This window comes from Vicia villosa, linkage group LG5 (genome assembly GCF_029867415.1).
Source record: "Vicia villosa cultivar HV-30 ecotype Madison, WI linkage group LG5, Vvil1.0, whole genome shotgun sequence".
NCBI classification, from domain to species: domain Eukaryota; kingdom Viridiplantae; phylum Streptophyta; class Magnoliopsida; order Fabales; family Fabaceae; genus Vicia; species Vicia villosa.
The window spans coordinates 161,720,896-161,746,205 of NC_081184.1; the positions used below are offsets into that span (position 1 = coordinate 161,720,896).

At 30.3% G+C, this 25,310-nt stretch overlaps 2 protein-coding genes across 2 annotated transcripts; one reads left to right on the plus strand and one right to left on the minus strand.

Moving 5' to 3' along the window:
* The first annotated feature begins 2,724 nt into the window (after positions 1 to 2,724).
* Positions 2,725 to 7,623, plus strand: LOC131608012 (squamosa promoter-binding-like protein 13A). Its single transcript, XM_058879956.1, has 4 exons — positions 2,725 to 3,052; positions 3,846 to 4,331; positions 5,299 to 5,432; positions 6,659 to 7,623. Exons 2-4 carry the CDS (start codon positions 3,868 to 3,870, stop codon positions 7,318 to 7,320), a joined length of 1,260 nt encoding a protein of 419 aa, XP_058735939.1. The 5' UTR covers positions 2,725 to 3,052; positions 3,846 to 3,867; the 3' UTR covers positions 7,321 to 7,623.
* Positions 7,624 to 20,945: 13,322 nt separating this feature from the next.
* On the minus strand, positions 20,946 to 24,333 carry LOC131603594 (gamma carbonic anhydrase-like 2, mitochondrial). Its single transcript, XM_058875959.1, has 2 exons — positions 23,872 to 24,333; positions 20,946 to 21,553 (listed from the first exon to the last, which is right to left on the minus strand). Exons 1-2 carry the CDS (start codon positions 24,254 to 24,256, stop codon positions 21,177 to 21,179), a joined length of 762 nt encoding a protein of 253 aa, XP_058731942.1. The 5' UTR covers positions 24,257 to 24,333; the 3' UTR covers positions 20,946 to 21,176.
* Between the last annotated feature and the right edge of the window lie 977 nt (positions 24,334 to 25,310).

The window sequence follows — 25,310 nt, forward strand, 5'->3', positions numbered from 1 at the left end:
CATATATATATATATATATATATATATATATATATATATATATATATATATATATATATATATATATATATATATATATATATATATATATATATATATATATATATATATATATATATATATATATATACACACACACACACACATGTTGCTAGAACTAAAACCAAATGAACAGTGTTTGTAGTTGGAGCATACAAAGGGTGGAAGATGCATTAGTTAGATGTAAAGTCTGCATTTCTCATTGGATCATTAGATAATGAGGTATATGCCAAGCAACCTCCAGGCTTAAAGATCAAAGGGCAAGAAGGGAAAGTGTACAGACTGAGAAAAAGACTATATGGATTGAAACAAACACCTAAAACATGGAACAAAAGAATTGAAATTTTTATCATTAAGATAAGATTCAATAAATGAACATCACAACCTAGGGTATATGTAAAAGGTTCAAGTGAGCAAGACAAAATCATTTTATACATATATGAATATGATCTATTGGTGACAAGATTAAATAAAGTTGAATAGGCCCATTTCAAGGCAAGCATAATAAATGAACTTGAGATGTCATATCTATGGATCTTAGTTTATTTCATAGGAATGGAATTATTGAACACATAATTGAGTGTTTCCTTGCACTAGAAAAAATATGCAAACGTTATTTTAAATAAATTCAAGATGAGTAATTTCAACCATGGAAACAGGTACGAAGCTGAAGAATGATACATATGATGACTTTGTATATTCAACTTTGTATAAGAAAATCACTGGCTTACTAAATACTTATGCAACACTAGACTTGATATTTTCCAAAGTGTTGGTTCAATTAGCAAGCTCATGAAGAAACTTAGATCATGTCATCTACTAACAGCTAAAGAATCCTCAGACACATCAAAGGCACTGCAAACTATTGTGTACTCATGCCAAATCATAATAACAGTTGAAGGAAAACCAATACATATTATTCTAATTTAGATTGGGGAGGATATCAAAATGACAATAAAAGTACAATATGATACTTGTTCATGATTGGGGCAACTTCAATTTCATGGAGCTTAAATAAACAAGGAAAAATGGCTCTTTCATCTTGTGAGGCAGAGTATGTTGCAACCTCGAATGCACTTTCCAAGCATTATGGATGGAAATGTTGTTTAAAGAGTCAAATTTCAACGAATCCGTGAAGATCAAACTGTTAGTTGAGAATAAATCAATAATTTATTTTTCTAATCATCTAATGAGTCGTGGAAGGAGTAAGCATATTGAGAAAAAATATTATTTTTCTAAGAGATCAAGTGAGCAAGAATGGATTGGAGATTGAATATCGAAAAACAGATTTGCATCATGCAAATATTTTAACCAAGCTATTGAATGATAAGATTTTATGGTTTGAAGGAGTTAATAGGCATAAAAAAGACTGTTAATATGAATTAGGAAGAATATTGAGAATATAATTTACTTTTAATGGCAATTTATTTGTGTTGCAAGTGAGTGACTTGCAACACAAGTTATCTGTCACAGATGAACGTTTTAGAAGTTAATTAGTTATTTGGTTTTCTAACTATGTATACACATGTCATTCCTTGTAACTCAACTAGATCAATAAGAGAAAGTTCCCCTCTTCTTTAACTCACTTGAACCAAGTAATCCCAACAAGAAGAACACAAATACAAATGATTATTTTCCTATTGAATTCAATTTCCACTTTGAAATTAATTTTTAGAGTGACTTTAGTGTTGCTTGCAACTCATTTGCACTAGGTGGCTCTCACTTTATTTTCAAAATTAACCTTCCATGTAAGTTATTTTTGCGATCCGGCACTTCATTAATTTTTTTTTAGATTTCGGTAGAGAATGAATCTCCCTTAAGCAAAGGGTTTTGAAGACACGGTGGTCGAAATACCATATGGATAAGGTGTCTTTTGTGTCAACGAATATCTCTCTATCATGATAAAGGTAAAAAATCCATAGGGGGTGTTGAAGAAGAACACATTGAGGCATAACAAAAGGGAATACTGTAAAAATGAAGCTGGAAACATAAAATTCCTCTTGAACAATGTGAAGCTCAGCGGTTATCGTTACTTTTAGGTAGCAATGACGCAGACTGCGTAACCTAATGGTGAATCTCCATCTCTCTACCAAGATAGAGTGAAGAAAACCTTAGGGGAAAATCGAACCAAAATACATGGAAGCAAAACAAAAGAGATAACGATGATATTGAGTAAGGCACGCAAAATCCCTGCTATGCAATGTGGGTCTCAGAGGTTGTCGGCGCTTTTAGGTAGCAATGAGGACGACAACAATGTAACCATATAAAAAAATTGTCTTACACAAAATAGATATTAGTTTGCAACTTTTATATATATATATATATATATATATATATATATATATATATATATATATATATAAAAGTTGAAAACTAATATCTATTTTGCTAATGCCAACTTTTTAAATAAAAAAGATAAATTTAAATGAACATTTTGTATCTATTAAATAATTACTAAAATAAAATAAAATCAATTTTAGTAAATAAACATAAAAGTGGAAATCATTTTTACAAATTTGTCATCTAGAAATTGGAAGTGTTTTGTTTTGTTCCCCACTGTGGCTTCAAGGAAGGTGGGCTACACTCTACATTTGCAGGCTTCCATGACCAAATTCCAAGTAAACAGTATAAAATGATCATTAATAAAAATAAAGAGAGAAAAAAACCTTAGGAGAAGACATGCTATGAAATGTGAAACACAATTCCATATGCTTGCTTTGTCATGAGCATCCATTCTTTCTTTGTACTTGTCTTTTCCTGACTATTATTAAAAGTTGAAAGCAACCAACAGCCTGTCCTTATTATCACAATTATCTTCTTTCTTTCCTTTCTCAAGCTTCACAAACCCCTATTTCTAGTAAAAAATTAACTAGTTTAAAACATAACACACCCTTTCTATCTTTCATTCATCTTCTTCTCTCTCTCTTTTCTCCCCCAACTTTCAGTTTCCTCTTCATTACATATACATTTTTTACTCTCTTCTTAAATCCACAAATTTCATCTCCCTAATAAGGTAGGGTTTCAAATCCTCTCTCTCTTTCTCTTTCTTTTTATTTATTTATTCATTTATTTATTTATTTTGAGAAAAAAATGAAATATCTAATCTGGTAAAGCATCTTCCTTCTTCATTCAATTATATTTAATTAGTTCCTTTTCTTACCTTTATTTTTTACAATTTTTCTTACCTTTTTTGTACATGATTTTTCTTATTCTTTTATATATATAATAACATGTAGTTCCTTCATTATCCTATAATATTTGTGATATCTTAATTGCAACTTCCACTTTCCTTGGAACTCTCTCAACTTGGATTCTATAATATTTTTCCATTAATTATGTTTCATGTTTTTTTTTCTTCAAATCTATTTGGTGCAGGTTTCTTCTTCTCTCTCACACTCTCTTTTTCTTAATAAGGACAAGCCAATGTCTATTATGTTTGCATAGGAAGTGCCTATTTTTTATATGTCTTTCAATTTATTATAAAAAAAAAAAAACTATTTTTTCCACTTTAAATATCTTGCTGAATTTTAACTCCAATGTTGTTTCTCTGTGACATATACTCCCTCCGGCCTGAATTATAAGCAAATATTCTCTTTTTAGATTCATTGAGTAATGAATGTATCTGGTCTACATAAAAGACCAGATACATTCATTACTCAATGAATCTAAAAAGAGAATATTTGCTTATAATTAAGGCCAGAGGGAATACTTAATTAGAGTTATTTTTGTAACTGTCTAGTCCAATGTTGTTGTTTTTTTAATATACTAATTTTATATTGTTTTTTGTTGTTGTTAATGCTATTTAGAAGCATCTTGTGTTGTTGTGTTATGGAGTGGAACAATTTGAAAGCACCTTCATGGGATTTAACTGAAATGGAACAAGGAACCTTAAACAACATAGAAACAACAATGGATGGTTCAAGGAGTTATGGATTTGGAGATTATAGAACAACAAAAGGGGAATTTTCTGTTGACTTGAAACTTGGTCAAGTTGGAAATTCTAGTACTGAATCATCAAAATCCAAAGATGTTGTTACTGGTGGTGGTGTTGGTGGAGGTGGAGGAGTTTCGAAAATGGCATCTTCGTCGTCTTCGACTTCGGGCTCGTCTAAGAGAGCTAGAGCTATTAACAATGGAACTCATATAGTTTCATGTCTAGTTGATGGTTGTCAAGCTGATCTTAGTATTTGTAGAGACTATCATAGACGCCATAAGGTTTGTGAACTTCATTCTAAGACTGCTCAGGTCACTATTGGTGGACATAAACAAAGGTTCTGCCAACAATGTAGCAGGTGAATTTTTCTTTATTCCTTAATATTTTATCTTAAATTTATAGAAATTAAATTATGGTATTTCGGAGTTCGCTTATAAATAACTTAAGTCTTATTAAAAGGAAGATTTTGGTAATTCGGAGTTCGCTTATAAATAAATGAAGTCCGATTAAAAAGAAGATTCTGATGATTCGGAGTTGAGTGATAAATAAGTGAAGTCGGACTAAAGATGGTTAAGTTTATGTGTTTTGCTATGTCATGAAATTGTTTTATTTTCACTCTAGATTGCTAATGAATTTGTTTGACAACTAAATTATGTGCATTATTCATGTAAATTTCACAAGTGATGTTTTTTTAGCATCTTAGTTTAGTCAAGAAGAGATAAAACACAATATATCCTTAACAAAAAATAAAAGAATAATCTCAATCAAAAAACCTACTAACTAGAAAACACTTATTTATTAATTAAGATAAGCCCTTATTAAAACACTTGTTAACTGTTACTTTAGTTAACAAAATTTAGATCAAGGATCACAGATGGTTGAACCTTCCTTCATCTAAACTTTTATTTATCAAACATAATCTAACTTGAGAGATCTATTTAAATCATAATAGTATATTCTCTTATTAATGTAGTGAAAATGATATTGACTAATCATTTACTCAATTATTGTGACATTTAGAACTTGATATATAGACATTAGAGTCCTAGTAAGTTTTCGAATACCCTGTGTAAATTAATTAAAATTTAAGTGTGAAAATCAAATAGAAATTTTATTTTTGTTGTATTGAAAATCAAATAAATAAAGAACTTATTTTTTCGTATTTAAATCATGACAAATATTTTATGAAGTTTTTTTAGTAACAATATAAACATGTTAAATTTTATGTCTGTGCGGTAATCTGCCTTGCACAGTCTAAAACCTAAAAAAACCGTCTTGATAAACATGATTGGAGTTGTTTGAATAATGAATCTTGAAATGTGTAGGTTCCATTCACTTGAAGAATTTGATGAAGGAAAAAGGAGTTGCAGAAAACGTCTAGATGGTCACAACAGAAGAAGAAGAAAGCCACAAGCAGAAGCTATAAGTCGATCTAGTAGCTTTTTGTCCAATTACCAAGGTTAGTTTCAAACTCAACATCAAAATAAGTGGACCCAATAATTGTCTAGATTTAGAGCAGACAATTGCTGAGGATCCCCACATAGGTACAAACATCTTAAAAGAGTAACAAAATAACACACAATTACATAATTCATTTGTTGCCTATAGCTACACCTATAGCTACACTTCACCATGCTTCTATCTACTATCCTTTATTTGGTCCACTTATTTTTGCTATGTTTGTGACAATCTAGTGGTCATCACTAAAACAACAAACATGTCACTGTGTCAGTACACACACAAAAGGTTTTTTTAGCTTTTCAAACAAGCTAAACTAGACTGTCGTTTCTATACTGGCTACTATTGTCTCTCTATTTGCTTCAATAATTCTTGCATCATTTGGATTTTTCTTTACATTTTTAGACCTTGTTTTTTTGGTGTACATGTGAAACATAGATTTGAATGTGTAGTTAATTGTTTCTAGTATTTTGTTTCTACTAACAGTTACAAAAATTTCATCCTGTTTTTAGAAAATCTGTCTGCTAAACACAAAATCAAAGGTAAGTGATACTACTATAGTATCAATAAAAACCAAAAAAGATGCTAAGCTTACATACATTACTTTGGCCTCAAATATAAATAAAAATTTGTTAAAAAAATTTGATGTATCTTGTTTAAATTTTAGACTAAATATATCAAATTTTTTACTAATTTTTATTTATATTTGAGACTGGAAAGAGTATAATGTATTGATCTACTTGCAAATAATAATTATAAATTATTAATTCATAGTTGATAGTTGTGCAGGGACATATTAAATTGTGAGAGTGCGGATTTGAATCCGAAACATCTTATTTATTCAACTCTAAAGCGCGAAATCACAGCCACTAAAATAGTTGTCAAAAATAAATAAATTATTAATCCATCCATCTACTTCTTTTAAGTAGTGTGAAATAAATAGGGTTTTTCCTAATATAAGGAATATAGGAAAATTATCAAGAATATTAATGGTTGAAATTCCTTTTAATTTTATATAGGAAAATGCTATTTATTTATATACAAATATATATATTTTTCTCTTTCATGAGTCTTTTTATTCCTCAAACTTCATCAACCCTTAATCACATTGTTTTGCCTCTTAAATTTAGGTTTTACATTGTTCTCATAAGTTTTTCTAATTTAGTTGTCTTTGAATTATAAATGTTAAACTGATTTTATAAGTTTACTACTATGTATTTTGATCAGGAACCCAGCTGTTACCCTTCTCAAGTTCACATATATACCCTTCAACTGCTATGATGAACCCTACTTGGGGTGGAACAGATGTTAGACTCCATACCCAACACCAACAACAAATGCACCCCCATCTTGTCCCAAAACAAGACCTTTTCCTAGGAACATCCTCTCTATCAACCAACAACACATACAAACAAGGGAAGCAACTATCATCATCATCATCATCATCATTCATTCATCAAGCTACTAACCACCAAAGCCATCAGCAACATCTTTCATCTTCTTCCATGAATCCATCTTTTACCAGGACAAACCCTTTTTCAGAAAGATACAAAATGATTTGCGACAGCAACAGCAGCAACAACAATAACAGCAACGCTTCTTGTGCTCTCTCTCTTCTGTCATCACCGCCGCTACCCGTAGTATCATCACAGACACATGATCATCATCATCATCATCAGATGGTGAATAATACTATTCATTCATCTTTTATGCAACCCTTAGGTTTGAGTTTGCATGATCATAGCTTGGGGTCTGTGGACCATGTTTTGGGTCCAAATGATCAGACTGGTCATTGTTCATCCATTTATAATATGGGATCTAATGAGTCTCATTCTCAGGGAGATAATAATGATGCTCCTCCTCCATTATATCCTTTTCAATGGGATTAGAATTATTATTAGAGGATTTTATTTATTTTGTTGTTATAAGGATGCTGTTACCTTAATTTGTGTACTAGTTCTGAATTCTTAATTTGTATGTGTCTTTAATGCATGAATGTAATGGACTACTATGTATTATCGTTTAAGAATAACATGTTTCGTGTGTTTGAGGAACTAAATTCTGAATGTGAAGTAAAAATGGATTGGACATTCAACTGATTTATTTTGAATGTTAAAGAAGTTTGAAGACCTCATCCACTCCCTCCCTATGAATAAAAAAGTGACACAAAACAAAGTAGGGTTAAGACCTTGAAAATTAAGGTGGAAGCTCTTAACAAGCAATTATAAATAAAAATGTTCAAATTTAAACCGATTTTAAATAATATTAGTTTAAAAAAATAACATTATTGGGATGTGTTTGTTTTTAAAAAAAAAAAATCTGTTTAGATTTTATTTTTAAATTAAATTATATATATATATATATATATATATATATATATATATATATATATATATATATATATATATATATATATATATATATATATACATATATATATATATATATACATATATATATATATATATATATATATATATATATATACATATATATATATATATATATATATATATATATATATATATATATATATATATATATATATATATATATATATATATATATATATATATATATATATCAGAATGGAATGGATAAGTTATATGAGAAGTAAGAATGTAATAACAACTATTGGATTTTGGATTTATATTTAATGGTTGTGATTAAAAGATAGTTTTTAAAATTTGATTAATAATTTTTCTTTATGATTTAGTGAAGATCACAATTTAATCTCAACCATTCATTTTTAAATCTAATGGTTCTTATTCATTCTCACATTCTTATATAACTTATTCATTCTCACTAGATATGCCCTAATATAGAAAGGAAAATGCTTATTGTTAAGAAAATGTGAAAATAAGAAAGACAAGAATAATCTCAACCATTCATTATCACCACCACCCCATGATCCCAATTAAATAAGAAATTAAATTTAAAATAAATTAAAAATTATAGTCTAAAATAATGACATGTGTACATTTTTGCATTTGTTCTTCAATTTTTTTTCGTACTAAATAACATTACTCATATAGAAAACATATCATGTTAAACATATCCTCCTATTAATATTATAAATTTTACTTTATATTAACTTTTTTTATAATTACTTTTGACTTATCTCAAATTTTAATTTTAATTATTTTTATGATATGTGACAAATAAATTATTATAAAATTAAAATTTTATTTAATCTCTTTATTTTTTATTTATAACCATTTGTATTTAAATTATTATTTATTAATAATAATTCACTTTAATTATATTATAAATATATTATAAATAAATTTTTTTTAAAGTAAAATAATAAAAAAATTAAAATTTTGGGTGCCTTCAGATATGCATATTCGAAAGATATTTTGGAGTTTTCAAAAATGTTTTTCACCTATATGGGTGGAATGAAAAATTCCCTTTAAATTTTTAAAAATTGATCCAAAATAAAGCGGATTGAATTTTTTGTATCAATCATATATATATATATATATATATATATATATATATATATATATATATATATATATATATATATATATATATATATATATATATATATATATATATATATATATATATATATATATATATATATATATATATATATATATATATAGCCACCGAAAGTAAACCATATTACTATTGATTTAAATTGAATAATCTTGTCTCAATATCAATTTGAACTACATGCCAAATATCCTTATAAGAAGCATTCTTTATAAAATGTGATCGTCTCTTCAGGTATAATAAGAATCATTCAAATTGTATAGTACAAATATATTTTGTCAAATGAGTAACACAAAATGATGATAGGTGCATGAGTGAGATAAAGAATAATGACAAGTAAAATAAATTATATAAAAAAAAATTAGTATGCTAAATATTGTTAGCAAATAATCCACATAAACATGGATAAAATAAAAGACTAGTAAACCCATAAATGGTTTTTTTTCAGATCGATCAAATCAATCTAATTTAAAAGATATCAAACTCGATCAAATCAATATATTCTAAAAGAAAGAGGAGTTTGCTGATTCTCTATACTTCAAAGTTATTACAAAATTATAAGATGAGATACAAGAAAATAATGTTCAAAAATTATAAGAACATCTCCTATTTTATACTCAAGTGTTTTATACAATCAATTCTCCTCTTAATATATACATCACACAAAATCAAAGTGTTTAGAAGTTTTTTTCAATCCCATAGATATTTTTAAAAATATTTCAATTCTTAGAACAATGAATGCTAAGAATCATTTCCATTTGTCTCTCTAAGTTTCTATAATTAAGATCTCACGCAACACATGCAACAAAATGACGGAGAATTGCATTATTAAAGGGCTGAAATTCAATTTTGTAGACCTAAAATGCACTCAACGTCAAATACCGATGCCACGCACGCTTAACAGTGTAGAAAAATTAAATTTTTTTGTTGAATTATTTGAGATTTTGAGGCATACTTCTTTAATTCTCCACTTTAGCTTGAAACCTAAGGTGATATTATATCAACCACTAACGACCTAATTATTCTCTACAAAGCTTAAATCACTCTTTAACAAACTTGATCAGTCTATGCAATACTTGAACCTTGATATAAGCAATGATTTGGTGAACACATCTGTAGACTCTCTTCTAAAACCACCTTTTGAAGCATAATATGATGATTAGTCAAGTGATTGACAATTTTACTATCATAATATGCATTCATACATTCTTGAGTGAATCTTAACTCCTCACTCGTACCTCTGAACCATATGACTTCTTTGAACCATTCAACAAGAAAAATATATTTTACTAGTAAATTACTCAACCATTGATTGTTTATTTACTTTCTAATTTATAGTTGTTCAAAACAATGTAAGCCTAAAACATGACAAGGACTTTCTTGTATGTACAATATCTACATTATATCTAGTAATTTAAGAACATATTTAAATTTAGATAATTTTTTTATCAACTAAACTTTTTATCAATAAATAATTATAAAATACTAAAAATTCACACATATAGTTCCAAATTCAAATCCTATTAAGAACATTGAAACTAACAATATCGCAAATTGAACTAAAATTTAGGGGTGATCAACTAGATATCTATTTATTTATTTATAATATATCAAATCAGAACTGTAAATCTTTATGCTGTAATTTTATCTTCATTTGTGTCACATCATCAATATTTTTACATAACACCTTTCAAAATTTATCTTCACATTTCAATAAGCTAAACCAAAAGGACGTAGGTTCAAATCCCGACAACCAAAAAAATAGTTTAACATAACATTTAAATACTAATTTTAATATAAATTATTTTCATAAAATTTATAAAACCCTATTTATATTTGTATTGCAATAGTTTTTTAAACATAAAATTAAGAGAAAAGAAACTTTAATACATTTTTTAATTATAAAAATGAGAGAAAAGAAGTTTGGTATACCTTTTTAATATAGTACTTCTAAAATAGTTTTAGTTTATTTTTATTTAAAAATTAGATGGTATAATATTTTTCTATTGTACAAACAAAGAATAATAATATGTTAAATTTTTTGTTGATTTTAACATTTGATTTTAAAATATATCTTTTATATCTGATCAATTTATATTGTTATTTTAATTATAATTGAAAATAAATTAAAAGAATAATTAAAATTCTAATATAATTAAAATTTATCATCAAACGAATAAAAACTAATTTACAATGTGTATGATTTGTATTTTAATCTAGTTTATATTAAAAGAAAGATGAAGCAAACAAAATTATTATAAAATAAATATGTCCACAATAAATAAATAAACATATAAGTAGATTTTAAGAAAGAATGGCGAATTTTTTTTTTTTTAACGTTTTATAACCGACAAGGTTGCTACAGTATATTTATACTATCCACTATTCACAATCACATTATTGTCTTAGTTCTGGAAAAAAGTAGAGTCAAGACACGTAATAATGGTTAGATAAAAGATTGAGCTGTGGAAAAGTCTTTTTTACTTTTACATTTTTGTTTCAGAAATAGTATGATATTTTCATTTTTTTATATTTTCAGTTTTCAAATATTTATATTGAAATAATGATAATATTACTCTTAAATTTTTTTGTTTAATATATACAAATACTAAAAATAGGAAGAAGAAAAAAAAGAAAGAAAATAACTCTCACTTTTTGTAAATGAAAATATCAACTCTTAATAGGTATATTATTTTATTAAAATAATATAAATTATTTCTTTACACTAAAATAAAAGTCTTATCATTCTCATGTTCATACAATATGCAAACCCCTCTTTGTTGGGCAAGGTTCTAATACCACGTTGGCCGGAGCCTCATATATCATGAAATTTGTCTCAATCGCAATCGCATCGTATAACACCGTTACTGTCAATCCTTTGGACTTACATAGTGCACCAGATACAATTAAAATTGATATCTTATAATAGCAAGGACCGTGGCATGGATCGTTGGTTAGATGTTTTCTGATACACATGATCTTCATTTTTGAGGCAAGTGTAGTGCATACTTGCATCTTAATGGGGTATCTATGATGAGAACGTGGGAATTAAAATTTTTAGAGAGAAGGAAAACATTCTTAGAACATGTTTAGAATATAAGCACACAAGGTTTTATGTCATTTGCTTTTGCCCAAATATGATAAAATCATCCTCTTTTATAGCCAGAGAGAAACATAAAAGACAGAAAATCCAACAGTGAATAAAGCATTATTGGAATGCCTTATCAAGTGGCAAATATACTTTTGACTACTTTTTCAAAAGAAAAATAAAATAACATTATTCATATTCACGCCTATTACACAAAGTGGGTGTATGTCCACATAATAACACTATTCGTAGCCACGCCTATTATACAAAGTGGGTAGCTATCCACATCAATCTTTGCAGATGAGTTCATGAGATGGGGACATATTTTGATCGAATAAGTTTCCTTCAGAAAAACAATCTCCAAATTTGAATGACTCATGCTCCCAGATGTCATCCATCATGTAAGTGTGGTCCATCATTTATCTATGAGCTTCTTCCACGTCTCCTTCTAAGAATTCAGCTTCCATTGGAGACTCTGATTTTTGTTGTGTCGCTTGAGCGGAGCTTTCTCCAATTTTTAGGCTTTTGAACTTTTAATAACTTATGCAAGTTATATTGTCATTCATGTTCTATGGTTCATGGAGGTTAACGAAGCAAACATACTCCATTAATTCTTTTAGGATTTTTAGACTGGGAGGATAATCATCGACAATTTTCCATTGATGAACATCAATCTTACAATCAAGTAACTTAGTTGTAGGATCCATTTGATAAGACTTGTGTAGGAAGAAAATGGTCTTCACTATTTTACTTCATCTAGGATTAGCTTCAATTGATTTCTCTACCATGTTAATGGGGAGTACCATTCAATAGTAGTGTAGATTAAGGATTTGTGTTTTGTGGGATCCATTCAAGAGTAGTCTGGATTAATTATTTTAGTCCCTTTAAAATTTCCTTTGAATAATGGTCCTCATAAAGTTTTATGTCCATAATTTTGGTCAATATCGTCTACTTCTTCTAACGGAACTAGACAAGAATGTACAAATGACAATTTTTTAACAAAATATTAATCTTTCACATTAAAGTGTAGCATCGTTTGGGAAAATACGATATGTTCTTTTCTTAACCTAATTCTTCTTTGTCTCCTTCTATCTCAATCGCAGAAGCTCAACTAAGTTACTCTCCCAACATTTAAATCAAATATTGTTTCGAGTCGTCTTCCAAATTAAGGGGTACAAAGCGCATTTTTATGTCTTCCTCATCTTTGAAAAACCGGCCAATAAGAAAGTTTGAGTATGAAGATCGTATGGTGTCCTACTATTGCAAGAATGGTTGTAATAAAGGAAAGCCCGTCTAGAGATGTCCATTTTGGCAGGGTGATGGTACATGTTGTATATTCATTTGGGATGAATATTTGGTTGAAGCATAAGATGTTAAAGGTGTTAGAAATGTAGATGTGAACAAGTTAAAGTATTTGGAAGCTATGGAACTATTGGAAGAGTTGAATGAAGCTTCAAAGAAGAAGAATAAGAAGCTGCAAAGAAAATAGAATTTAGAGGCTTATGTTGTGAAATTGGAGTTGTTATGTTTTGTAGTTAATCTATTGGTTAACATATACCTTGTAGTTAATTGTAATTGTTAAAGGAAAGTCATGTTAGTGTTTTTCAAAGTTGTTGATTAGTTATTGTTTAATGCAACCATCTAAATGTAATGATTATTTTATAATGGAGATATGGTGTTTGTGATATAGCAATCATATAATGTTGATTAAATTTAGCCTTACTTGTTGAGGTTGGGTAAAAATATACATGTTGAAGAAGTCTCAAATTGCTTAGTTTTATAACGGAAGAGGGAGTCCAAGGTTATATAAAGGATCCAGTTCTTCGTTATAAGATGTATCAGTCAAAAGCACTTTAAGTTTGTATTTGACTTTTATATTTTTCTCTTATACTCTTGTGTTAGAGTGTTGTGACGGGTAGTTAAAAATTTGCTTTGGAGAGTGCAAATGTATTGGGACATTGAGATAGTTTAAAGTAGTCTATGTGTTGTAACAGTTTTTACATAGTGTTATTCTCTGGTTGTTATTTGACAACAGTCGTGGTTTTTTCTCCTGTTTTAGAGTTTCTATGTTAAATTCTTGTGATGTTATTGTGTTCATATTTTTATCTATGCATTTATTTTTCCTAACAATTGGTATTAGAGCCTTGGTTTGGTGGTGTATAAATTTTGTTAGTATGCTTTGTGGTTGCAGTTTTGTCGGATCTTCCACATTAGAAAAGAAATTGTATGGTTGGGTTTGCTGCAGGAAAGGTTTTGGTTGTTTTTCAAGTGTAGTGAAGATCGGCTTAGATAAATTTAATGGAAGAATCAATTTTGGTTTGTGGAATATTCAAATCAAAGATATTAAGATACAATTAGGATTACACAAGGCATTGAAAGGAAATATTTTCAACATGGATAACGAAAAGTGGGAGGAACTAGATTTGAGAGCTTTGAGTACAATCTGCATGTCTTGGGCTAAGAATATTCTTGTAAATATTCCTGGTACATCATCAACCAAAGAGTTTCTACCATCTTCCTATGAGCATATTAAACATGTTTTTAGATATGGGAAGCAAACTTTGAGTTTTGGAGAATTTGCTAATAAAATTATTTCTGTAGAAGGAAGATTGAAGGGTGAGGAATATACATTTTGAAGAAATCTCACATCACTTAGTTTTATAAAGGAAGAGAGAGTCCACGGCTATATAAAAGATTCAAGTTTTTCGTTACAAGATGCATCATTCAAAAACACTTTAAGTTTGTATTTGACTTTTATATTTTCTCTTATACTTTTGTGTTAGAATGTTGTGAGGGATAGTTAAATATTTATTTTGGAGAGTGCGGGTGTATTGGGACTTAAGGTGGTTGAGGGTAGTCTATGTGTTATAACAATTTTTACATAGTGTTATTCTCTGTTTGTCATTTAACAACGGTCGTAGTTTTTTTTATCCTATTTTGAAGTTTCCATGTTAAATTCTTGTGTTGTTATTTGTTCATCTTGTTCTCTATGCATTTATCTTTCATAACATTAGTGAGGTTTAATTTTTAGAGAAAGTCTGAAAAAATGGTTCTTAATTTTGGCATAATCTTTCCTAATTTTGGCCTACTTTGGTATGCCTATATAAGGCATAATCTATTGCACAATTTTGATAGAGTATGAAATAAAATTTGACAGAAATTGTGGCATGATTTTTCCTAATTTTAGACTACCACATTTTTCAATTAATACTGCTAAAATTAACAAAAATTTCAAAATAAAAAACACCATATGATTCATTCATGACATTATAAACAAGTTGTTATACATAAGACTTATGCAAAATATGAATTGATACAAACAAGTTATTCAAAACCAAATAAATTATTTTGTTTATTACATAGACAAAATACACCATAATGTTTGTAGCATTTCCAAAATAGACCATAAGACGTGTCTAAAAAAAATACATAGAAAAAATATAGCTTCAAAATATCACGTTAGCTTCAAGTTTATGACAACAACTTCATTGAGATAAACCCTTGCGAATTTCATCCCAACTTTGCATTCTCCCAGCACTCCCACTTTCATCTATTGAGGTATCCTCTTCAAGAATTACAATTGGATCTTGGGGATGTTTTCTATGCCTCATATTGTCTTTTGTTTTAGGGTTGGTGCAAAATATGGCTTAATACAAACAAGTTGTTTCAAACCATATAAATTGTTTTGTTTATTACATAGACAAAATACAGCTTAATGCTTGTGGCATATTCAAAATAGACCATAACAAGTGTCTGATAGAATACATAGACAAAATACAAATTCAAAATATCACCACAGCTTTAAGTTTTTGACCATATCTTCATTGAGATAAACCTTTGCGAATGTCATCCCAACTTTGCATTCTCATATCACTCTCACTTTCACCTATTCAGGTATCTTCTTCAAGAATTACAACTGGATCTTATGGATGTTTTCCAAGCCCCACGGTGTCTTTTGTTTTAGGGATGATGCAAAATATGGCTTAATACAAACAAGTTGTTCAAAACCAAATAAATTGTTTGTTCATTACATAGACAAAATACAGTTTAATGCTTGTAGCATATCCAAAATAGACCATAACAAGTATCTGACAGAATACATAGACAAAATACAACTTTAAAGTATCACCATAGTTTCAAATTTCTGACAAAATTTTCATTAAGATAATGAATTTCATCCAAATTTTGGATTCTCCTAGCACTCCCACTTTCACCTATTGAGGTATCCTCTTTAGAAATTACAATGGATCTTGTGGATGTTTTCTAAGCCCCACAATGTCTTTTGGTTTAGGGATGGTGCAAAATATGGCTTAATACAAACAAGTTGTTCAAAACCAAATAAATGGTTTTGTTCATTACATAGACAAATGCAGCTTAATGCTTGTAGCATATCTAAAATAGACCATAACAAGTGTCTGACAGAATACATAGACAAAGTACAACTTCAAAAGATTACCAAGCTTCAAGTTTCTGAAAATATCTTAATTGAGATAGGCCCTTGCGAATTTCACCCCAACTTTGCATTCCTCTAACACTCCCACTTACACCTACTAAGGTATCCTCTTCAGGAATTACAAATGGATCTTGTGGATGTTTTCTGAGCCCCACGATGAATTTTATTTTAAGATTCATAATTCTGTCACTCTTTCTCATATGAACTACATCATGCTTGGCCTTCTTCCTCTTTGATATCATATTGTTTACCTATGATGGCTATGATTTTCTCTTCAAATACCTGTACCAAACCCTACAACAAAAAGAAAATAATTCATTTTCAAATCATCAAGTAATTAACAACATGTAGCAGGAATATGGCCTACCTTTTGTTGGTTAGAAATGAAACACCATCTACTTTCACCAATGTCTTCAAGAAGAAGCCTAATAAGCCAGCTCAAAGAGTCTTAGATTCGAGTTCTACTACTCTAAATGCAATAAATGAATATTGATAAGTAGGATCTCTCCTAATAGCAATCAAGAATATCCCACCATAGTTGTACTTCATATGACATCCATCTAATGCAATCAATGGTCTACATGCCAATCTCAGAGATTTCTTTGTCCCGTAAAAACACATGTAACACCTTTCAAACCTTGATTAGAATCCTGGAGCTGGGGATTGAATGTTGAGCTTGAGAGTGTTTCCTGGTGAAACCCTCCTCAATTCAACATCATATGACCATAGCAAACCATATTGCTTGCTAGAGTTCCTCTAAATTATTGGTCTAGCAAGTTGCATAGCTTTAAAAGCCCTATAACTATGGATTTCAATTGCATACCTCATATTAACATCTGCAACTATATCATTCAACTTCTTCTTGTTATTTTTATTCATCCTATCAACAATGACATTTGCGACCCAATCTGCGTTGGCACTTGGCACTTTTATTAAAAAATTGTCTTCCATGTTTGTGTTTCTGAAATGATGTCTTAATTCTAAATGTTGTAGATGTTAAAACCTTATTGCACAACACAATGTAGTCACAATATTTTTATCCTTACAAAAAACCCTACACCTCACTGCATCATTTTTTCAAATCTTACATCCATGACATTCAAAATATTATGCTCTAGTATAGCACTCTTGAATTGCTTCAATGAAAAAAAATTCATTCCAACCTTAAAAATGAAATCCTTTGTAATTTCATCTTCTCATTGAACCTAACCACATTTAACATAGCATTACAACTGTCATCTTCAGCTATATTGTCAAGTTCATCAGTCATTTACTCTTATTGTATTATATGTTCCATATCCATCTCTGGTGTGATAAAATTATGGTTGACTGCCTCACTTGTGGCAGCACCATCTGCAACACTTGTATTTCTGACCATTATCAAAACGCACATCAAACCCTGCATCAAATCCATTCATCCTTTCTTCTTCTTCATCTTCAAAATGTATACCCTTGTCAGACTCATCACTAGAATCACTAGATCTTTCAACACCATCTTCACTTTTTTCCTTTATTTCTCTCTCTTACATTCTCCATAAATGTTGGCTCCCCTGCTTTTTGTTTACGATCAGTGTAGATTTCAACCTCACATTTATAGTTCTCAATATACGCAGCTAACTCATGTGCATCTCCATCATCCCAATTTAAAAATGTATCATTCCATCACATACACCCCAAACTTGATGAAACAAAAACTGAGAACTGGACGAAATGGGATGGAATGGATTTCATCATGTTCCATTCCATCCATTATTTGCAAATCCAAATAGTGAAATCTCATTAGTTTCCACTCTATTTCAATTCAGTCCATCCCATACCACCAATCCAAGCATACTCTAAAGGGTTTTAGATTATCTTCTAAAATTCCACCATCATGTTTCCACCACATTTTCACAACCTTATGTTTAAACCCTAGATCCATCCCCTTTATTAAACCACACGCCTCAAAAAGATAATGATTTTTCCTTCTCTCAAATGCAAAAATCTTCAATTTGGTGTCACAAAGTTGCTAACACAATAATGGAATACGCTTAATGCAACAATAGACGAAGTAGAGAGATTGCAAATGGAGTTTTGTGACGATGGCATGAAGAAGAAGAAGAAGAAGAAGAGAGAGAGAGAGAGAGAGAGAGAGAGAGAGAGAGAGAGAGAGAGAGAGAGAGAGAGAGAGAGAGAGAGAGAGAGAGAGAGAGAGAGAGAGGGGGGGGTTTTTTAATAAAACGTAACTAAACAAATTTAAATCTCATAATTGTATAAATGCTAATTAAATCCAGGTCATTTTATCATCTTGCCAAATCGTTTCAAATGTAACAATTAATTATTCAGCCATTTTTTTAAATAAAAAAAAGTCATATGTATATCCAAGTCAACTTCCGTTTGAGAAAATAGATAAGAGGGATCAAATTTTGTGGACGAAAAACTTTAGAATGACTATTATTCGAAGGAATTTTATAGAGATTAAAATTCAATTATGAATATTTTATATGAACGAGAAGCATATTTAAACTTTTTTTTTTAATTAATGTGATTTTTATCTTTGGAATTGACTGACCTACTACGCTTCAAGTGTGATTGAGCTTAATTTGCAATATGATATTGTCTAACAAGTACATCTACTTTTATTGGAACATTAGTTGTTGATATATATGAATTAGTTACACCTTTTGAATTTGATTATTGGTTTGTTGTGCTTTACAAATGAATTATATTTTAAACCTATAGTTCACATTGTTTAGATTGAAGATAACGATGAGACAATGATAATTGATTAAAATTTATCTCTTTTTTCAAATATTTGTTATCTCTCCCCAATGTTAAGAAATTTGATTCATAAAAAAATGACCATCAATAAAACCATATGTAAATAAATAGATATTTTAAAATAGATGGAGATTCATGCACAAGTTATATTTTCTAAGATCCATCTTAGACTATGTTTGGGAGTTTGGAAGGGAAGGGAGGGGAGGGCTTTGGAAAATAGGAAGAATTGGATGAAAAGGATAAAAAGATTTTGGGTATGAGGGTTTTGGAGGGTTTGAGTTTACTCATAACACCAAAAATCCCCATAAAGTGGGGAAACTCAAAAATTGTATTGAAGGAGGGGTTTGGAGGGCTTACATAAATTTTCCAAATATCTTTTAGGTTGTTATAGTATTCTGAAAATTAAAAATTTACTAATGATAATAACTCTTTTATCATTCTAAACAAAATCATTTTTTCAAAAAATATTTGAAAATTTTATGTAAGCCCTCCAAAAACCCTCTTTCAATACAATTTTTGAGTTTCCCCGTTTTATGGGATTTTTGATTTTATAAATAAAATCAAACCCTCCAAAACCCTCGTACCCAAAATCTTTTTATTTTTTTCACTCAATTCTTCCTATTTTTCAAAGTCCTCCCCATCAAACTTGCAAAACAAAGCCTAAAATATTCTTCCTAGTTTCCAAAGTCCTCTCATTCCTTCCCCTCCAAATTCGCAAACAAAGCCTAAAGTAATCTGAACCCAAGTATTATTGACCAAAAAGGATTGTAGTTCAGATTGAATGGCATTATGCCAATTATAATCCTTTAGGTTTTGTATGCAAGTTTGGATGGGAGAGAAGAAGATTTCCGAAAATAAAATTTTAAAAAATATAGAAAAATATTTGACATTTTTTGAAAAAATAATTTTGTTTAGAATAATAAAATTGTCATTACTATATTTTTAATTTTCATAATACTATAACAACCTAAAACAACCTAAAAGATATTTAAAAAAATTATGTAGACCCTCCAAAACTCTTCTTTAGTACAATTTTTGAGTTTCACATATTAAAGGATTTTTGGTGTTATAAATAAAATGAAACCCTCTAAAATCCTCTACCCAAAATATTTATATTTTTTTCACTAAATCCTTCCTATTTCCCAAAACTCTCCCTTTCATTTCTCTCGCAACACACGCAAACAAAACCTTATAGCCTTATAGTCTCATTATAAGATGGAGGTTCTCTAATGGATGAAACACCGACTGAATAAAGCTTCTGAGAAGTTATAAAGCTTATGAGAAGTTGATAAGCAAATCATAATTAACAAAATAGGTTAAAGGATAGAGAATTCTTGAATGTTTGTTCAATGTTAAAGAATCAATAATATTATTACCTTGGATGAAATCATAGTGATAATCTTGTAAGTATGATGAGGGATGAGTGATTCTTGTGGACTTAACACAAAGCATATTAATTACAAGACTTTTTTTAATATAGGAAACATTTCAAAAAAATTTATAAAAATGCATGGAATATTATTGTTGGAAGATGATCTTTTGGTTCATTCAGTTTATTTTACCATTAAACCAGTATTGAACTTTTTGCAAAAGTTAAAATCGTAAAATCTATGCCAAACAATTATTGATATTGGCATAGGTTTGTTTCCATTAAAGTGGACTGTTGAAATTGAAAACTACAGACTTGTTACAACTCCAATCAAGAAGGGAGAAACTGTGAACCCATTCTAATTGGGAGCAAAAATTAATGTCCAGAAGTACTAATGATGCATTTCATCTCTTAGCATATTATCAGCAGCCAATTATACATGACATGATGTCTTCAACCAATAATTTCAGCAAGGAGCACAAAGGAAACAGAAAAACTTGCTGTCTTTAGATTCTTATTTCCTCACAAGCAAAAGTACAGCTAACAAATACATTAAAGAATAACAACAAGAGCATCAAATAGAAATACCCAACGACTTCTTAAATTTCTCAACCTCCAAATATACTGTGGAATACGGAAGGAATTCATGGTAATGATCTCTGCTTAAATCATTAATTGCAACTGCCAGTTTAGGGATTTCTAAGGTTTCTTCGTGGGTCAAAGTCCTAACAAACTTGGCCGGATTACCTGCCCAAAGTTCACCAGATGGAATTATCCTTCCCGGTGGAACGACTGACCCAGCTTCGAGAATGGCATGTGTCTCCACAACTGAACCTTCCATGAGGATGGAGTGCTGCCCGATAATGACTTCTGGCTCAATAGTGCACGATCTTAACAAGCTATATGCCCCAATAGTCACATACCTCTCAATTGAAGTCTCAGCTGGAAGGCCTGTTGTGCAGAAGAATGCATGAATAATAAATAAGCAATACATTGATACATCATAGTTAGCATAGTCCACGTTCATTTATGAAGAATCTTAGAGTGAATTTCAAAGCTACAATGAATTTAAGTGTAAACAATGATAAAGAAGTAATATACCCATCACCAACTCCATTTTAAAGTAAACCACTTTATAATGAATATCACATTCTAATTTCCAATACTGATGTATATGCAAAGACAATATGTAGGTATTGCTTGCTGCTGGAGACTGGCATACGGTCGGTCGGGCATCAGGGCCTTTATTTTCCCTACCCATGTATCACCATATATCTGATTTTTCACATGAGGCAAGGTTCTTTCACATGTCATTCATTTTTACTCTTCTCCTAGACAATGGAGGATTATGCTATTCAATTAAGGTGCAGAAAATAATAAACAAAACAAGTCGTTAAAAAAATGCAAACATCAGATAAGCCGTGGTTCTTTCAGCATCTCATTCATTTTTAGACTTCTCTCTTCAACAACGGAGGATTTTGCTATTCAATTGAGGTGGGTGCAGAGTAATAAACAGAAAGAAAAAGTTGCAAAGAATTGCAAACATTATCAGTGAACCATCACTAGTCATTAGTGAAAGTATTTTTTATGTATAAATTATGGAATGCAGAGACAAATCTACCTATTCCTTAATATAGTTTGTGGATTTAGTCATTACAATGAAATTCACGTAAAAAATATAGTTAAAACATATTTAACGTTAAAAAACAAAATTGAAGAGAGACACAAATCACACAATTGAAGAGAGACAGAGGAGGTCTCAAGATGAAGCTTCCTCATGCAAGTAAAACAAACCAATAACAGTGTTGTCAATTGCAGATAGCGGAAAATAAAAGTTTATTCAAGTTCTACTATGCAAAAATGCTATAGGGTTGATATAGCCGCAATTTGACAACACTTTGTACTGAATACCATATTGCAGAACAATAGTGATTTCTTCAAACTTCCCTAAGTTACAGCGGTAATATGCATAATAGCCACTATTTAACAACACTTGTGTAAAACCAATATCATAGCATAAACTAGTCTATCCAACGAGAATGTATCACGGGTATATGCTTAATAATAAAGGTAATACTACAAGTTCATTTAGAGGATCAGCAACACAGTAAACTGTAAACACCAAGAAATTTTTAAGATATAATAATAACTAAACTTAAATTGTATTCTAAATAGCAATATCAGAAGAACATTGGTGAAATTGCAATAAATTAAGTCAATTTCGTTCATGCCGGAAAAAAAGTAACCAATTTGAATAATAACTAAACGTAAGTTATGTATACTAAACAGTGTTGTTGATGGTCCATGGCGGAGAGCCAAAATCCCACCATACTGGTCGCTTTGCGGCGGCATTATAACGGATTATGGCGGAGAAAACCCGCATATCGACTGATATTTACCATTGCGGCGAGCTTGAAAACCGCCATGTATATCCGCCATAGCGGTCATGGCGCCACAATTTGATAACACTGGTTCTAAATAGGAATAACAAAAGAAAATAGATGAAACTGCAACAAACTATTAACTCTATTTCGTTCATGCCGGAAAGTAACCTGGACTCAAATTTATCGATGCACTGCAGAGGTCACTCACTGTGTTAATACTCTATTTGGATAAACAATTTAATTAAACTCTTGTTGCGTTTATCACATAAGTGTCATAAGTGTTTAGGTATAAGCTATTTCTATAACAAAATAGCTTATAAACATTTCATAATAAACCATTTCCATAAGCTCTCAAAAAGAGTATCCCATGAGTTTATTTCAGGAGTTACACTCAAATAGCTCAAATAAGTCAAAGCAATCTACCCTAAACCAAATATATTTCTTCTTTTTCTCTTAGGGCATGTTTGGATTGGTGGTATGGAATGAAATGGAGTAGTAAATAATAAGATTTCATTGTTTGGATTTGTAAATAATTGAAGGAGTGGAATGGAAAATGGTGGAATCAATTTCATCCTGTTCCATTCAATCCTTTAATTTTTATTCCTTCCGATTTGAGGTGTACGCAATGGAATGAACAAATTTGTATTGTTCAGTCAAATTATAAAAAATACACATCTATGTTACATTCTGCTCAGTCACTCCATTCCATCATTTTCCATTCCGCTCGGTTCTAATACATAGTCAGCCTAAGATATTTGATAAGTTTCTAATTAACTGATACTATAATCTATGACAGGGAATCCACAATTTTCCTAAAGTATAAACGAAATTCCCTTTTGATTAAACTCACAAACGAATAAGAATCAAATTGCAACAAACCCTAACCTGTAGGAGAAGACCAAGCCGCGTGAAGAACACTCCGTTCCTGAACATTGGAACAAAACCCGATGCTGATCTTGTTAAGATCTCCCCGGAGGACACAACCCGGCCAAACGGAAGCCCCATCCCACACATGAACTTGACCGGCGAGAACCACATTAGGCGCCACGTAAGCATCGACGGCAATCTTCGGAAGCCACTGTCCCAATGGAATTATCTTCCTCTGTCCTCTGTAGTCCCATTTCACCCGATCCGGCGACGGAGTTATCGATTTCGCTGCCTCCGTCGCGAAAGCGCGTTCGGATGATGGTAGTGTAGATTGTACATGGTGCTTTGTTACTGCGTATGCGGTTCTTAGGGCTTTGTTGGAGAAACGTGCTAGATTCGCCATGAGAGAGAGAACGAGTTGTAACCTGTGAAAGTGGAGCTGGGAAATGGAAGTGTGGAAGTATGAGAGAGAAATGGGTTTGTGGGCTGCGGATAGAAAAAGTGTACTTTAAGTTCCATATCTGGCCCGGCCCAATACAGCCTCCTAAAGTTGAAATTTGATCAAATTTCTATTAGACGAGTTCCTATAATTTTGAGCATTACTCTTTACACTCTTAGTTTGCTGCACCTTAGTAAAAGATCAATAAAGTCTTTAAATTTTGGAATTTAACCTTCAGACGCATTAAAATTGCAACCAAAAATAAGTATCAGATTCAAGTCATAATACAAATGAAAATATTCGGATGTCGAGCTCCAAGCTCCGTATTTTTTATAAAAATATCCATAAAACAATTAGAGAAATGGAAAGTACAACATAACTTAAGATAGATCTTTATTGTGACATACATAAAATATGTAACATTATATAGATTTTTGTTAACATAAACCTAACATTACATTTCACCATCAAAAAATGGTTGATGTCATTTCAACATCTTTATAATATCTTCACTTAATCTTGCAACTATTGCATCCACATCGATCATACCATTATTTCATGATAGTGAAATATACTTCACATAAGAGTTAAATCGCCATCCATCTTCAGCTCAAACTTGTTAAATTGTATCTTTCTTTCATTGTCAATCGAGGGTGGACAATACTAGAGCTTTTAAACTCTTCTATTGTCTGGGTATCACGACAAATTCTGCGGTGTGGATTTCAAATAGACAAGACGGGTGATCTTTGTGAACCTAAATTCAAGAAGGGTTTCTCTCGTTGAAGTAGACAAATGCGAGATACGAATATTGAGACAGCCTGTGGTGATTTTGTTAGCAACATGAGGAACACCTATATTTATACAAGTTTTATATCAATATGAACCTTAAAAACGCAATCCTGTCTCAGAGGATATCCAACATTGTTCGAACAAAATCTGTCCATACTCATTGTGTTTTGATGAAAACAAAGTACTTAAAGACCAATAAAGAACACTAACATTTGTTTAAGTGTGTAGA